The sequence below is a fragment of the Vidua macroura genome, chromosome 4 (assembly GCF_024509145.1).
Source record: "Vidua macroura isolate BioBank_ID:100142 chromosome 4, ASM2450914v1, whole genome shotgun sequence".
NCBI lineage: Eukaryota > Metazoa > Chordata > Aves > Passeriformes > Viduidae > Vidua > Vidua macroura.
The window spans coordinates 64,445,592-64,464,220 of NC_071574.1; the positions used below are offsets into that span (position 1 = coordinate 64,445,592).

At 36.9% G+C, this 18,629-nt stretch overlaps 1 protein-coding gene across 5 annotated transcripts in view; it reads right to left on the reverse strand.

The window, feature by feature from the left end:
* The window catches only part of RGS12 (regulator of G protein signaling 12), a 78,315-nt gene that overhangs the window by 38,904 nt on the left and 20,782 nt on the right, over nucleotides 1-18,629 (reverse strand). For all 5 annotated transcript variants that reach the window (XM_053976334.1, XM_053976332.1, XM_053976333.1 and 2 more), the window contains exon 3: nucleotides 4,161-4,182. In XM_053976334.1, the coding sequence (XP_053832309.1) occupies nucleotides 4,161-4,182 (22 nt within the window). The remainder of the gene's footprint in view (nucleotides 1-4,160; nucleotides 4,183-18,629) is intronic.

Here is an 18,629-nt window from a genome sequence, read left to right on the forward strand (position 1 = left end):
AAATTTTATTGTTGTGAGAAGCTAAGCACATTCCTCGCAATCATAGGAATGCACACAAATCATATAATCACCAAATACATTACCTGGATAAAGCTGGTAAGAGCCACTGTGGTGCCACTTAATCAAATACTTCAAGCCCTTCACTGAAAGCCATCCTTCTGAATCCATACCAAGTTCAGCTGAGACGTCCCGGAACCCATTGGGTGCAGACTAGTCTCACTGTGCAGCACATTGTTTGTTCCTCTGCAGCTCTGGGATCAGAGAAGCTAACAAAGTTCCCCACAGCAATTCCTGGGAGCTTCTAACACCACTCTAAACAAATTGATTCCTTACCCTCGTTGCTTCAAGCAGAGGGAAGCAATAGTATACTTAACACAAAGCATTATAAAATGCTACATAAATAATTTAAAGAAAAGACCTTTTGCCACTGCTGCTAAAGGAGCTTGAATTATTTATGCTACAGTGGAACACAGCTACAGTGAGCATGCACCACCAGCAGAACTGACAAATAAGTCATATACCTGTTAGAGGAAACAATCCATCTGTATTTATAGTACAAAAAAGCTTAAACAGTGATTTGCTTTATTTTGCACTTCATTGCAAATTTTTTGCCTTACCTTCGTCAGTTATTTTAAAATACATTTTTACATTATTTATTAATGCAAACATCAGGTTCCTTTCAGAAAGGTCTTTAGGAACACTTTTCCTTATGAAAATTCCTTCCAAATGATGAACACTAAAAACATAATTCAGCAGAAACTACAGCAAAGTAGTATCTTAGGAAAAAAATGTGCATATAGTATCTTTTAGGCTGAAGTATTTCAGCTTTGTGGAACTGATCTCTGCAGGGAATAGCAGGTGAGAACTGACTCAGACATTCTCACTAGCTCAGATACCTCACCACCTCTGTCTGGGAGATGAATGATGATGGTACTTCTGTTATAGATCCTTTGACCTTAAGGTTTTTCCTTTCTAAAGTGCCCTCCAGGTATAAATAGCAAAGTCACACATTAGCTGGGGACTATTGATCATCTCAGTGACAATTCAGATGGCACAGTGCTCAAAACATCAGGCACAGCCTGCGTGCTGTGTACACACTCCCACAGCTCCCACAGTCAGCAGCAAAGGACAGTTTCTGAGGTGGGAAGTAAGAGAAACCTGCTAATTACAGGTCACTGGAGTAACATAAAATGGTTCCTGCTACTCCTAGAGCAGAGGTGCTGCAGAACAGTTGATCTACAGCAGTAATCTTGCATCTAAGCATTATTACAGTTTGCATTCTGATTGTCTGCATTTCATTACACAAATGAATTAGTTTGATTTTGACAGTTAAGAGCTGCCACTGGTCAGCACATCTGGGAAAAATACTAATTTACGTGTCAGCTATCTTGCAATGCTCAAGTGCAGAGTTTTGGCTGATAAGAAAATCCCAGCCTTGCACAAGCTGGGATGTAAAATATAAAATAAACACAAAGGCGTAGATGGTTTCCAGGGCCAGGCTCTAACATAATAAAAGCCATATGACATAAATCTTCATTGACTTTGGAAAGAAAATATACAAAGAACTGTTGTGCCTCCCGCCATACTGAAGAGATGCATATAAACACATAATTGCTTTTTACACATGAATTTTCTTCCCAAACTAAAGCTTAACAAGAGTATTTACAGAATCTAGTTATATGTACAAACACTAATATTAATTAATAATACCAAGCAGAAGAGGAGGTCCTGGAGAGACCTCAGAACACCTTCCAGTACCTAAAGGGGGCTACAAGAGAGCTCGAGAGGGACTTCTGACAAGAGCAGACAAAGGGCTTTAAACTGAAGGAGGGTAGATTTAGAGTAGATATTAGAATTTTTCACTCTGACAGCAATGATAATGCTGGAACAGGTTGCCCACAGGTTGTCCCATCTCTGGAAGTGTCAAGGCCAGGTTGGATGGCAGGGAGGCTGGAACAAGTTGACCTTTACGGTCCCTTCCAACCCAAATCATTCTGTGATTCTGTGATGACAAAGATTTAGTCTAGGAAGGGAAGTATGCAGTGCTGTACTAATGGTTACACTGGTGAAAATTTCTCTAACTAGACACACCCTAAAATGTTTAAGTCTGTGGATCTGTTTGTGTATTAGTGAGATTAAGGAAAACTGAAAAAATTTCAGCACTGTGCCATACTCAATGAAAGTAAATGTTAGAAAACATAATTCATGCATGAATCAGAACTATTTACTCAATGCAGCTTGAGATGAATTAGGAATTTATTTAATTTCACTTTTTCTGGTTAAAGTCTCTCTGGCTCCTATTTTTCTAACCCACGATCTGGGTATTTAAGCATTGATTCAATATTATTCAATATAGTTCAACTACCATTTTTTACACAAATTATACCCCTTCTTAAGTAGCATTTAACAATGAAGAGAGAGTTCACGTTAAATTCTGAACCAGCTAAAAAAATAGGGAATACAAGTCAGCAGAAAATGGCACATAACTTCTTGGCTGTTTTTTCACCTTTGTGACCTTACATGGCCCTTAGATTTCATGAGATCATAAAACTGCATAGAATTAATTGTGAAAATAGTTCCCTACAGATTTAGAGTAAGACACAAGTCATATTGGAAGAAGTGAAAATAAGTGGAAGTTTTAAAATAAATTTTCAGCTGGAAGGATAAAAATCTTGAAATTATTATTGTATGAGTACTATCACAGGGATTCCCAAGTCTGGATAAGCAACGAAATAATTTTCATTAACATAGAACAAGACCCCTCGTGGAGACAAGACACAAGTACATTGCATTTTACCTAAAAAAAGATCAATCAAGTCTTTGGTCCTCAACAACTACATACACAGTCAGAAAGTCTGTGGTCTGCTTTGATTTTTATATCAAGAAGATAACATGTGGCAAAAAAAAATACGCATTTTTCCCAGAAAAACACAGGCTACGTTTTAGAAATAGAAAGCAGAATAAAACTATTATTTTTTGCTTCGTTGTTTTATCACTTTGTGGACAAGACAGATACAACACGGAGTCTACCTTCTCATCCAGACAGAAGTAAAGCATTAGACTGTGTCAGTAGTAGAGAAGGAAAATACCTGACAAAGTCAGCAACTGGAAAGTGGCTCCAGCAAAAAAACCAAAAGAGTAATGTTTTTCTGAAGTGCAGTTTTAGTCTTGCAAGGAATCAGAAATTAGGATATGAAGAAGTTTTGTAAATAGTATTGTGAATTTTCATTTACATTTGCACCTAATATTAAAAAATTATCCTTAGCATTCCCAATATTTTTTTCCAATTTCACTGCACTGATTACAGTAACACAGCCTGTTCCCTTTTGCCCTTTTTATTTAATAAATTTGTCTTGTAATGTTGTCAAAGAACAGCAAATGCAAAAAAAAGCAAAAATGAGTTTCTCTTCAGGATCAAGTGAACCAACTCCTGCCAGAGAAGACAAGGAGAAAAGCCATCTCCTGTATACCCCACACTACACAAATTCCTTTATTCCATTAAGGAAGCCTTTTTAAACTGTTTCAATTAATTTCAAAGCTTCAGAGAAATCGTCTTCTAATGTTTAACAAAGAGTGGACATCCTTTAAAACATTAAAGGCATGTTAAAATCAAAACAAACCAGCTTATGTGCAATAAAGAGGAGTTTACTTAGAAGTACTCCAGAAATGCAAAAGCTCCATGCTGGGATTTTACAAATATCAAATTACTCACCCCCTTCTCAAAAAGGATCACACTTAAGAAAGTTCAACCTCAACAAATGTACCAACACAGCTTACAACTTAGAAGCTAGAGCATCTCTTTAAAAGCAAACGAGGTGTGTAAGGAACAATAAAACAGAGAATGAGATTTTATCTATCATCCAATTACAAAGAAGTCAACCAGCACTGCCTCTATTATTATGAATGAAGAAGCCTAGTTACAATAAAAATGTGTATACATAAATGTACCAAAAAAATTATTATGCAAATAAACCAGTGAAAGTATGTGAACACAAGCCTGCAATATTTTCACTGGCACAGTTCCCAAAGCAGCCACAGAATTCTGCACCACCTTGGACTTACATCTTGTAATAAAGCACATAATTTACCACATATTATGTTGCTTAATGTGGAAAATTGATTATTTTTTATTATAAAAGTAAAAACAAGCTTCAGCTTACCTCCATCAGAAACAGTTGCTGACTGCAATAAAAAAGAAGAAAAAAAGAAGTGTTACTGAAGTTTCATGGCAAGTATCAGAAATCTTTGAGATTCACTTAGCATTTGCAGTGTTAGCTACTTTCATCACCTTATTAATAACAGGTAATATTAGAGAGGAAAATCTAAAGAAGCCAGCTGTTATTTCTCACAGTTGTTTTCTCCCCAGTATGAAATTCACCCCAGGTCTTTCAACCACTACTTTCCAGGGATTTGATCCCACCAATATTTACTGGAAGAAGCATTTCCTGCTGTGGTAACTACCCTGCTCCCAAAAGTCCTTCTTAGAGGGGCAGAGACAGTCAGTTGGTACTTGTGACAAGGTATATACCTAAAACTGACCTGCAAAGACTGGAAAACAATATGAATTAAAACAATATCTCATGCACTTTAATTTGTTGTAGTATTTGGAGATATGTGGAATTAAAATGAAAATTCAGTGTTTTGTCAGTCAGGTGACTTTAAAAACTTTCCCTGTCAGTCACTTCTGACTGTCACAGAAACAAAAGGATGTTCAGAGTGCTTGCAATAAGCTAGAACTTAACTTGCAATAAGAACTCCTCACCACCTCTACCCATATTGTACATCAGATTTTCAAGGACAATTAGTATTCTAGTGAAATGTTGAAATTCATGTGCTTATCTACCCTAAACTTCTCAACTTTCATCATAATTGACCTCAAGGCATCTAACACCTCATTAAATCCAAGTACTGACCATTTCCCAAATAGGTACTCCAGTCCTTGAACCTTGACACTCAGCTGAGTGAAGTCTGGAGGACAAATGATTTTTAGATTTAAGTTTGCATTGATTTTTAATGACTAATAGAAAGCATCTTTATTTTAGTTTGGCCAATCTTTTCTTGTCCATTGAAAGTGTCCTTGAACCTTTAAAAAACCTTCTAAATAGTTAAAGAACACTCTCTTCATTTGTACTGCTCATTAAAAAGCTAGGAAAGAATGCCCTATAGTATCTAAAACTTCTTGAAGGTCAGAAACACACAGAAGAAAAGCACAAATATAAACACAATTCAAGCTAACAGCTACCTCTTCATAGTTTGTAGTTTTCAGCCTTGGCAACAAACACTCCCACTCTTATTCAAAATCCACAAAAACCTTTGGTAATATCTTCTCCTTTCTTTCTCTCTTTCACTGCAGGCTCTCACCCTGCTGTTGACACTCTCTGAAGAACTTGTTACAAACTGTGTGGCCTCACCATTCCCATCACCAGGAGGGGATCTGATCTAGTCTCTGACACAAGTATTCTGGGACTTTCAAAGTCTAAACTAACCTCTATTGATATCATTCCCCTGGTGCTAGTTCAGGTAAACACAAATACACCTCTCATGGAAAAGATTTTAAAAATGAAAAAATGGTGACATTTCTTGCTTAACTACATAAATGCTTCTGGATCTCTGAAGCATAATCATATAATGAAAAGTATCTCCAAGCATCTCCCTTTAATAGTTTTGTTTCAGGTATCAAAAACATGGTTCTGGTTACAATCCTTCTGTGGGGCTTAGGACATCTTTTCTACTTCTATTTTGCACATAAGCCAAGTGATCATGTTCTGAATTCAGAAGCCATAATTTAATTCATGTTTGTAATTTAGAAAATTTAATTTGCATTACTGAAATTTGGTTTATAAATATGATTGCTTCTAATTTCTTAGTCACATCACTGTACAGTACAGTTAATGAATAAACAACTTCAATGTCATTTTTAAAAGAACGATGAAAAGGATGACTCAAAGTAAAGTAATAGTATCAGTTTACACATTAGACAGAAGAAAAAAAAACAAAGTCTTTTCAAAATATCTACATTTTAGGAATGGTCATACACTTTGTTAGCTTTCATTAACCTAGATTCAAACACTAAGTACAATTCTTCATGTTTTTGAAAGGTACGAAGCAAAATTAATTGGATTTTCATGATAGCAGAAAGAATATTCATACCACTTCTGCCAAAAACTGGGAAGTTAACAATTATAAAATACAATTTTAAAGGGAAAATGGTGCAATTTCATAGAAAAGCTCGATCATGAATGGACACAGAGTTTTATTTCAATCCATTTAGCATAAGTTAATGCAGTGAACTTTCTACACACCACAGGTTGGTTTTGTTTGTTTATTTTAAATGCTTCATCTACTGCATGTTGCATTACATCTATCAGCATCTTAAAATCTCTCCAAGCAGGGCCTTAGTAATTTTTATGTTAGAACATTTTAGAAAAGCACCTATAGGAGGAATATATTTTACATTACAAAGTCACTAAATATACTTATCATATTCCAAGCATTATCCTATATCCTATTTTTTCTATAGATCACAGAATAAAATATATTTTAAGAACATTTCTTTCAATTCATGTGTAACTAAATCCACCTAATTCAATAAAACCTAGAAACTAAAGCTTGTAATTACTGTGCAAGAATTCACAGTAATATGTTCAAACTACGTTTGTGAGTACTTAGAAATCTCAGTTTAAACCTGTCAGAAATTGCATGCAGTCCACATTCAGACAAAGAAGTTTCTCTTCTAAACTGTTCAGCTGAAACTTGTCTAGATTTGTCTTTGAAAGGTATAAGTTGCAAGACCAGATTTTTTTAAATACTATGATGATCTCATTTTAAAAATACAGTTTATGTTGGGGGCTTTTTTTCATTCTTCAGCATTCATGTTTCCCACCACTGGAGGCTCTTCAGGACACAATTTGATGTACTACACATAAAAAGTTTGATTATTTGATGAAATTTAACACTACATACATATTAAGAACCACCTATTGAAGAGCATCAGAGTATCAGAAAGCTATAAAATTGAAAAGCTCCTGTAGGTAGCCTTTTCTGAAAGAGGAGGAAGGACAGGGCATGACTCTGTGCCAGTTAGGGCTAATGTGAAGATTTTTTTAAAAGTATTTAAGCTTTTAATTCCAAATGACAGAACATATATGTTGTGAATATACCTATGAGCTATCATCCAGAGATAAAATCTAATTGTATGAAACCATCAAATCTTTCACAACCAGATAAGAACTGAAATTGGTTCTTCCAATTACCCCAGTTACCAAATTGGTTTAGTAAAAAGCCCATGGTATATGCCAGGAATCTGATGGTAACAAACTACCAAAGATTTAAAAATAAATCTAATTTAGGAAAGTTAAAATGCCTTCCAGTATATCCCTTCATGGGAACTCTGTTTGTTCATCTAGCTGGACTAGCAGCTGAGTTACACAGACACTCACACACCCTGCAAAGCTGGGGGATGCAGCTCTGCTCTGGGGGCTTCAGGGCAGGGTCTGGAGCTCTGTGATTTCAGTGGCAGGGCCAGCAAGCTGAAGAGTGGCTTCCCACTTATCATATAGCAAAAGATGCTCTCTAAACTGGCAAATGCTTCAGCATATATTTGATAGCATGAATTTCTGAATAAGAGAAAACATGTTACATTTCTCTTTGCATCATTTCTCTTTGCTAGGTGGAAAAACCAGAAGGGCCTGTGAGCTTTTGATGTTCTGTTCAGGTCTGCTAGCAACAAATCTAAAATAGTTTAAGCTTACAATAATTATCAGGGAGAAAACTACTTTGTGAGTACCTAATTTTTTTTCCAGAACAGAAGCAGACAACATAGTACCTTGTATACCAAGGTACAAAGGGAGAGAGGGCATAGAGGAGAATAATTCATAAGGCTGAAAGTTCATAAGGTTGGAGCAGGTTGTATCTTTTAGCTTTCATGGCCTATAACCTGCTAGATGTGTGCACTTCTGCATGAAGCTTGTCTGATGACATCTTTGAGGTGACAGAAACTCTTATCCACTTGGTTCCATCTCACATGTTCCATTTTACATGGATCAGGTCCCAGAGAAGTGACTAGGTACTGTCCAATTCTGCCATAACAACATCCTGCAGAAAACCAAAAAATACCCCCCCTATAGCCCAGACATTATATTGAGCAATTAAATCCATGTGTACATCTACCCGGGTAATACAATACAAAAAATGTCCTTTTTCTCCACCTCAAGATTTGTCACTCAAGTTGAAGCCATGCTCAAATACTGGAGTAGAACAAAGGGAAAGAGGGGGATACTGAGGGGTGACACATACTGGGAAATGCCAGGCCTTAGCAATAAAATGGAGCAACATGAAATCATCTCTGCCATTACAGTGGGGGTGAGTGCCTTCCTGAGTCAAAGAACATCTCTGTTTCCCACTCCTCCTGAGAGACAGAGGGTAAAATCTGTAAGGAGAGTGAAGATGTATTTCTCTCTCCTATTCTAACAATGACAGAATCACAGACTAAACAGAAATATCTATTTTTTTCCTAGGCATCCAGAAAGATTCAGAATGAAAGGGATTAAAAATGACCTCTCTGTCGCTTGTCCAAAGCACACTTTCTTGCAATACAGGCATCAATTTCTTGCTGCATCCAAAGAATTCTCTGAGTGCTGCCAGAATCTGTTACTTACCCAGTACTATATCACTTTACACACTATTTTATAAAGTCCCTGTAAATAAACCTTTCAGGTTAGAATAGCACACCTAGCTCCACCAACCTTCTAAACTAATTTTCTGATACGATTTCAGTATAGAGGATAATGCTAGGAAATCTGCTGGGTTCTGAAGATTACAGGCTGTATACAAAGAGCCAACTTTCAAACGTTCTGTCACTTATCTCAGGGAAAGCCTATCACTCAGTTGACCATCTGCTTGCATCTAGCTTTGTTCAAACTACTTAAATCACCTGAAGCAACTTCTCCTTTTGCCAAGGTATGAATTAAGAGCAGATCCCAAGGTCTTCAGTCACATTACTCCAGGATTTACATGATATATATGTATTTTCAAATATATTACAGCATCAACATCGTTCATGCCATGAACTCCAGTGGACTCTGGGGGGGGAGGGAGATCAAGCCTCAAAATATGGTATATACAATTGTAACATTTTAAATAAAAAATAAAGCCACATTACTCATCAATTATTGCTAGTTTTTCCTTCTAATAAATAATCTCAAAAGTACTTCTCACCTAAAAAGTAGCATAACATAACAGGCTTTTTATCCCCATTTCAGAATATTATTGCAATTAATTTGATGATTTAGAATTCTTTGAGAAGAGTGCCCCTTCAGAATGCCACTTAAAGGAGGACTATTACACAATTTCACTTTTCAATTCTCTACCACCAAATTGAATTTATAACAGTTAACACAAGAGCATTCTATATGTAAGAGTTCTGAAGTAAAACATACTGTACAACTATAGTACAATAACTTTACTAAATATATTCCATATAATTTTGTCAAATATTTGAATCTATAAAAATAACATATGAAGAATTACGATGTGACATTTGGAATTCCTTTAAGAAATAAATGTTCAACGTTTTACCCCAAACAAAACCAATCTTATCACATATAAATAGTACCTTAAGTACCAAATCTATCCCTAAAATTATTTTTATAGAGATATATACAAAATATATCAAGTCTTACCTAAAGATACAATATTGATATAATAGTACAGAACGCATATATAAAATATATTGCACATAATTAAATAATAGGCACACATTATAAACATACTGGGTTTTTAGCTTTATACATATTGGGCATAGTTCATAAATACATATCAAAATCTCAGTGTTAGTTGGCATAACAATACCACTTTTCTCTGAGAATAAAACCCAATGTTTGCATTTACAAAGGAATTTTAACTCAAATACTTTAAAGTAAAAAAGCTTAAAGGCTAAGCAAAAAGCATTCTGAAGCTGATCCTATTCTTCTCTAATTTCTTGCCAATAACAATAACCTATTCTAATTTCTCACTACAACAATGCCTTGCTTTAGCTAAATATAATTCATATCACTTACCCGCTCCTCGTAAGAAACAGCAGTTATTTTTCCTAGCAGTACTCTTCCTAAATTCATCTTCACTTAATATGGAAAAAGCATTTCCTTAACACGTCGGCTTCTCAAAGATTAAACTAAAAAATTCAACGCTGTTCCATGCCTGTACATGCCAGTAAAGTTTAAAGGCATTTCGTATGAAGTTCTATTTTACTCCCTTTATGTTACCAATAGCAACAGGCCAATGCAGGAAGCTGTGGTTCGTCAGGGATTCAGATTAGATCTCAATTATCTCTCACCAGAAAAGCTCGATCATTTTATATAAATCATGCTGATTGTATTTGAGAACGTTTCCTATAACAAATCAGGAAAATAAAGTGACGCTGAACCCTGTGGTAGTCCTGTATTCAATAAAACAGATTTCCAAGACAGTTTCCAAAAAAACACTAGTTAATCACCCTAACATTAGTTAGAGAAACATTTACATAGTAAATCACTATTTTCAGAGGTTTACATAATGCAAGCCAGAACAAAATAAGACCTCAAATAGTCCATTCTGCTTAACTTTTCAGTGGTTAACACTGTAAACTCCACATAAAAACCTGCAATACAAGGAGACTTGCAGCATTTCATTAAACCTAGGAGTAGCCTCTTGTCACTAAAGACAAAATTCTTCTTGCAGAAACCAACTGCTATTGTGCCCTTCCTCCCTCACAACCTGAACCTGTGCTCAGCTGATGTCAAGAGAGTTCTGTGCACAGAGCCTCAGGAACAGAGAGCAAAATAGGCTCCTTGTAATGAAAGAGGGAAGTGCAATTCACTTGCCTGTGACAGCGGTGTCTTCAAGAGACTCTATATGGAAAGCACAGCATTTCAGGAAGTTTGCTGCTGTCCACAACAGTGACAGTACCTAAATCTTTCCCTGCTGTTATTTTTAAAGCAATCAGAACACAATTTTCTGCTAAAAATAAACATCAGAACTGCAATCTGGGAGTGATTATTGGACATTTTTTATGCTAGTGGGATGTCCTTAAGCCCTAGGTGGACGTGCTAGTAGTCATTTAGGAAAGAGGAACTTTCTCCCTTGTTCAGTACAGCATGTGGAACCCCCCACAGCCATACAGTTCCTAGGTAGAGCCCCTAATACACAAACAGCCCCGTGAAGAAGGCGAATGTTACTTGGAACTTATAAAGAGAGAAAATGAGGAAAGAGAAGAGCCTTTACCCAGTATTTCATAGTGAGACTGACTTGCTACAGCCAGTATGTAAAAACCTGCACATCTTCCCATTTTGCGCTCAGGATGAAGAGACTTGGTTAACAGAAGAACTTAATCTTCTCAATTTAATTTAGAGTGATCAGGGAAGAAATTTAATTCCCTTGCATATGAAACCTATTCTAACTAGAATTTTAGAGGCATAAGCCAATTGCTGTGATGGAAAGTTAATTTTTGATGGATTACTTGTTTGAATAGGCACACCACTGCAGTTTGGAATGTTCCTACAAGCATTTAATACCATGACAAAATGCAATGGAAACAAATGGATGGGTAGACAGGAAGAAATGTGTTTTAAAACCTACAATTACACCCTCCATTATTCTAGGATTTCAGAAGCAAGTGCCCTATGGTACTTGCACAGAACAGTTTTACTGTGTGTGGATAAGTATTCAAAATGTGCAACTTTATAAAGAAAAAAAATGCCAGATCTGTTTAAATACTGCATTTTGTTTGACACTAAACCAAGTGGGATGCAGAATGTATTTTCATTGTCAAGATTTTAATCAAATAGCAACAATATTACAAATAACCAGGTGCATAATAATCACAAATGAATCAGAAGTGCTTGAAGAACTTTTGTGTGAACACCCCTTTGGGTTAACACAAAATAGGACTTTTATCAATAGCACTTATACTTAAAATCCAGCCTAAATCCTCTAGGAATCACCTAGAAGGAACAAAAGTATTTGTACAATATTAACAGGTGAGAATGTTACCCATAAGAAGGAATAAGAGAAAACTGACCCCACATGCAACAGAGGGATGCAGTTGCATGACCAGCAGCTCACTGGAGCAACTGCAGTGAACGTCGTCAGGAACACTGTGGGTGGGCAATGTTTTACACATTCTAGGCACTGTAAACCTAATAATCCCTTCCTTTAAACAGACATGAAGAATTGTTAATTTTGTTTCACTGAACTAAGCATTGCATGTCCACGTTTTTTCCATACAGCAACTCTACTAACACTGAAAAATAAGCTCTAGCAATTAGACAGCAGCAGTTAATGATCATGGCTATGAAGTGTCATGTGGCACTGAAAGCCCTTTAAAAAATTCATATCCCTCTACATTTTCACAGCTTATTTCAGCAGCTACAGATAGAAAATCTTGTGATTTTGTGTAGCATATTTGTAAATTGGGCAGGCAACTCAGAGGTCAAAGGTCAAAAGCAGAAGGAGTGCTAATTTGCAAAGCTATTAATGGAAAGTGTTAAAATATGGTACAACAGCTTTAAAAACCTTATTCAGCTACACCAGAGACGACATTTGTAAACCCACATCCATCTGCTTAGGAGCTAAACTGTGGGAAGGGGTAGCGACCCCAGATAAGGTTGATCTGTTTTTCTCTCCTACCCTCCCTCCACTTCCTGCTCATATTTGCTTTTGTACATTTGTTTTCAGAGCAGAAAAAGCTGAAGAGAAAGACCGAATGACAGGGAGCCTGGATAAGTTTTAACTTGTCAGAAGGTTAATGGGATTTATTATTATATCCCTGACTCCTAAAAGAAGAAAACAGGCATAAAAACCACCAGGCAACCAGAAAGAGGCAATCCCCTGGACCAGCTCCTCGTCACAGGGAGTCCTAAACTAAACCAGACACTGGCAGAATGCACCACCAAAAATCTTAAATCTCATCAAGTGTTGATTTTTTTAATGTCATATTAAAGTAACAACTATTTGCATGACAGCCACATTTTAAGAATATGATTTAGCTCACTGATCCCAGTTACTGAAATAAAAAGCAGGAGCATCAAAAAGCCTACACATAAATTAAGAAAACTCTGCCATAAAATAAAATGTTTTTCCCCTAATTCTCCAAATTTTCTGTAATCTGTCTAAATACATTTTTGTCAGTGATTTGTCAGCTACTCAACAATAAACAGACTCCATATGTGCTACTGATGAGAAGAGGAAAGATTCTCTCATTTACAACACTGTGGATTCCCTCTATTTTGAAATAGGAGTCCTTCCTATTCCAGTGCAATATTAACAAAAATATTTTGAAGCTAAACTAGCTGGAACTTGCTGGTGTATAAATAAATGAAGTACAAGCTGTCTTGTCAGACACTGAGACTTCCCCTCCAGTAAACCCCGCGAAGCAAAGGGAATGATGCAAACGACTGTTCCGAGTGCCCTCTGCTGTCTGCCACGCTGCTCCAACTCCTGTGCACGTTTTCAAGAATAAGATCAAGATTTTCCATCCAGAAATCCACTTAAAAAAAATCAAATCTGGTTCTACCAGCCATATTGTAAAGCTTGAAAAATAATTCTCCAGGACTGCAAAATGAAAATTTTAAAAATATACTTTTGCAAAAATGTTTGCGAACAATTCCTGGTTTTATTTTCCCCTTCTGTTGATCAACATTATAAGACAATTGAATTCTCTCTAATAATAAAAACATGCAGAAACAGCGTAACTTGCACATCCAAATGGAAGGTAACTTGCAGTTCAATAGTAAACTAAAGTAAAACTGCATATTAAAGAGGATATGATTAAGTGACAGATCACTGAAACACATTTAGTCACTTCTGAATTTCCTGCTACTGATGTAACCCCTAAAAATTAATAGATTTTGAGGAAATCAATGTAAAAGTGAGAATGACAATTACTATATTTTAAGTAAATAATGCATATAATATCTTACCATGCTTTGCAATTATTTATTTCCCTCCTGATTTTAAAATATGAAAATTTTGCTGCCATACTTTTAGCATTTAAGACAATTTTATACTGAGATGTATAGACAGAAAGAACAATGTCTATAATGTCAAAATTTGATAACACAGCTAGTATCCTTACTTGCAAAATAAGTGTTTTCTGAGCAACAACAAGTTAAAACTGATCTAAGCCTCTACACCTCAGAAATTTTGTATTCTAGAAATACCTTTCATCTATTTTCAGTTATTCTAATAACTCACACCATCTGGATTCTGTTTTATTGGATAAAATTCCAGATGGAAGAAGAAGAATCCCTTTAGCTGCACAACTTTTAAAAAAGCACTGTAACAATTACAAGGTAACATATCGGTAAAGACATTTTTGCTTTACGGAAACATGTGCAAGTATAATAAAAATTAAGTGAAAGGTTTATTAAAAAAACTTAGAGAAATATCAGTACATCTACTACATTCACTTTAAAAACAACACAGTGTTGCAAAAGAATTTTAAACATGGTTATAAAAATGGTGTACTCTTAATTTTATAACAGCTTATATAGAAAGTCAACTTAAATACTTATACTTACGAACTTTGTCTCTTTAAAACCTCATTGAATCCTGAGAAGCATAATTTATCATATTTCACTGCAAGATTTCTTAGCTCAGAAGACTACTCATTAAACCATATTCCTGTTTTCTGCTCGCTTTAGACAAACAAAACTTTATACTTACAGACACTTGACTATCAGTAAAAGTTTTCTCCATGTATAAATGGTTTAATATCTCATTGTTAAGAAACAGTCCCTTCAACTTTATTATTACGCTCTTTCTGAACACATATTTACTTCTTCCAGAGTCCAGTAAAAAAAGGAGGCTTCTCTGTCTGTTGCCCTATCAACACCTCTCCCATTCTCCTCCCTCCCCAGCACATTCCCCGCCCTCAGTACTGGTTCTGCATCTTCTCATCAAAAGGAACAGGCAGCTTTCAAAATGGTGTTTAGGCAGGTCCTGCGTAACAATAAAGCTTCTGTAAAGACAACAGCCCTGCTGAGGAATCTGCTAATGTAAAATACATTCACTGAGGGCCTACAGGACTCTGTCGTAAAGGTTTGTCCAAACTTGTTGAAGCACTGAGTCAACATCGCTTTCTCATCCAAAGTATTCCCTTTTGAATACATTCCCCTTTGATGAGCGTATTACCTGAATGGACCGAGTCACCAATCTCTACTAAAAATAATTAAAATATAATCTAAAAATACTTTAAAAAACAATACTGTTAAAACACATAAGACTCACAGCAAACTTCTTGCAGTTTCTGGCATGTAGGTACGTGTCTCAGTGTGATTACAATCACATGTATGCAGATTGTGCAACCTATCTCATCCTACCACAACTCTCCGTGTTCTTGTGAGTAAGCAGAGCACTGGTATTTATGAGGATCATGCTCCAAGTGAAACATTACTCTCATAATTTTCAATACCACACCTACTCTCGAAACAGACCTGCAATATCTACACATTTTCAGAAAAAAATGTATGCAATTTCTGCCCAAAAATAATCCTTAAACATCATCTTTCAGCAGTTCCTTTGTCCAGAGGGAAGTTGCAGTTGGGCTTTTTACTCTATATTTTAAGTTTTAGAAGCACTAGTGAAATGTTTTAATGATTTAATAGTGAATAAGAAATGCTAGTAAGTAAATAAAAAGCTTCTAGTAAAAGTTCTAGCTGACTCCTTTTTATTTCTTAAGTTTCACTGGACAGATAAATGCATGGGGACAGTGAAAATTAGGTGGCACAAACTCCTACCCAAAATCCCAGTGGTTTAAGCATGAGAGAGAATCAGAAACAATTTGCAGATGCTATCAATATGTGCTGTATGTATTCTGTGATTATGCTCTAGAAATACCAATCCAGTTCACTCAATAAAGCCTTATTCATTCTAGCATCAACCAGGTCTCATCAGAGAGCAAAAATCCCTCCTTAGTTATTATTTTGTCATGTCAAAAGACACGCCAGGTAACAGGAAGAGCAGCGAGGGAGGGCAGGGACAGAGGCACCAAACCAGTCAGGCAGTTCCTCATTCCCACTCATTCCAGGAGCTGCCTGGACAACCTCAGCAGCAGCAGCAGTTCTGGGCAGGGCAGTGGCCAGAGCCATCCCCCACAGTGCTGCAGCACAAACAGGGAATGCTCCCAGTGCCCAGGGCAGGCACCCAGCACCAGCAGGTACTGCAGCCCTTCACAACAACCTCACAGCAAGGGAAAGGTAGCACAGCTTCCTGTGCCAAGAGGACATCCACAGTCCCACAGCCAGGGAAAGGCACTGTCCACCCTCCTGTCTCTGCATATGATCAGTTCAGAACAGGGGTTTATCAAACCCAAGATTATGTTTCCAGTAGTAGCCACACAAGGAAGCCTACCAACGAGCAGCACAGGGCAACGTATCAGACATTTCCCTGATGACATTCTCCCAGACTCCAGGTATTTTTAGTTCAAGAGATTTCCTGAACCTGGTGTGGCTTGTCTCCTTAATAATCCCTAGTGGCTCTCTTTTCCAAATACTTGTCCACTTTCCCTTCAGGACATGCAAATTTCTTGCATCCACAGCACTCAGTGGTGAGGCATCCCACAGACCAGACCAGCTCACCTCCCACATGAACGATCGTGTTCTCCTGTTTGTTTTGCTCCTGGCTCCAGCTATCTTTAATTAATGGTGTCGACTTCTTGTCCCGAAGGAGAGAGTGAGCAATCAATCCCAACTACTTTTCCTATTCCACCCATGATTTTCCACTCTTTCTTACACCTTTCTAAATCTTTTCTTCTTCTAATATATCAGAGCATTTTAAAATAAAGAGACCAGGTATGGAAAAACAAACCTCAGCTGTATGCAATGGAATCACCTATTCCTTCTGTAATAATCAGTAATACAGGATTTTGCTTCGTTGCTCCTGTACTGAGCTGTTGTTTATATGCAACTCTCCCTTATAACTCAAAGACCTCACTTCTGAGAAGAAACAGTCTGCTGAGAAACATATATATCATTTGTTATATGAAGCTAGAGCTATTTTGCCTCATTTGTATTACTTTACATTTATCTGCATACATTTTCATCTGCCATTTTGTTGCCCAGTCATTCAGACTCATAAAAGCAGCCTGGTCTCATCTTCAGAGACTGCTCTCATCCTGATTACCTGGAGTAACTTCACCTCACTGTTCACCTTCTTGGGAGGAGCCTTAAAAGATGCCCTTGAATCAACAAATGTAATATTAGAAACTGCAGCAAGGATCAGCCTTAAGCAGCAAATAGTTCTGCATTTCAGAATCAGTGCAGTAAATAGTAGCATTATTCTGCCTTAATGCCACATGCCTCAGACCCAGAAGAGGGAACAGCTTCAGTTCAAAGAGAGTAAGCCCAGTTTTAGAGGAATGCTAGGTTAGGGAGAAAGACACCTCTGAGAGGTTGCCAACCTAACAAGAGCTCCATTTGTGTGAGCATTGACAGTTCTGTCACTACTCAAGGAAATCAGAACCAAAATAACAGAGCCAAAGCCAAAGCCCAATATCTTACTTACATTGCTGAACTAAGGAATGCAGCCCCTATGTAACTTCAGGTGGTTACTTGAACTTGCTCATCCTGTCTGATCCTTGTAGTTACACAAACTGCAGAGATATTTACAGCATGTGAATTCACCTGTGTCCCTTTCATCACACATCTTAAGAATGGGAGTACTGACTACCACAATAAAATTAATTCATACAGAATACAAGTTTATCTCTAGTACCTGAAAGCACATATTGTGTCTCTGGCTCCATGGCAGAAATGGGCTTGCATTGGAGAGCCAAGCCTGGAGGCAATAAGACTTGGACAGCACTTGAGTGGCAGGGTCAGACAACCTACTGATTGCCTCCTCAAGAAATTTCTCTGTATGTGCCAACAGTCTTTGCACATATGGGGACCTAATTTGCCAAGGAATCCATCCTAGGCAACACTGTTGGTTTCTTCTCAAGCACCACAGCATGGGGTGAGCGCTGCCGTCATGAGCGCTGCCCATATGCACCTCACAAAAAAAGCAGAGATGAGATCCAGCTCTCAGCACATTCTCTGACTACTCTGCTTCTTACATGCAAATTTACATGGCAAATTTCTCCAGAATCTGAAGAAAATAACCCAAAAGCAAAAGAAAACAGTAAGCAGTAACATTACTGAAGGATGATCATTTCACCAATTGAAGTAACAGAAAATAAATCCCATTATTCTCAGTGTCTGGGAGAAAAAAAGCACAGTTTAACATTCTGGATTGTATGTAGAAGTACCTCAAATTCACAATAAAGAGGTTGCACACAACTCTTTGATGGGTTGATCTGTTGACCAACCCATCTTTGTCAGTTACTTTACAAAACAGTGTCAGGAGCACAAGAACTTTCCATGAAAAGATCTATAAATGTAAACTTAAGAGCAGTTAGTGAAAATCTTTTTTTAAATTATGGTATAGTATAAAATACCAGCAAAACCCTAATAGTAATGCTAGAGCACAATCTGTGAAGAAAAACAAAATGTGTACCACTAGCATGATGTTTCCCCCTTCAAAGAGATATAAATAAACTACCTGATAAATCCCACATGCCAAAGTAGAAGCCTAAGGATGCTCCTCTAGAGAAGGCT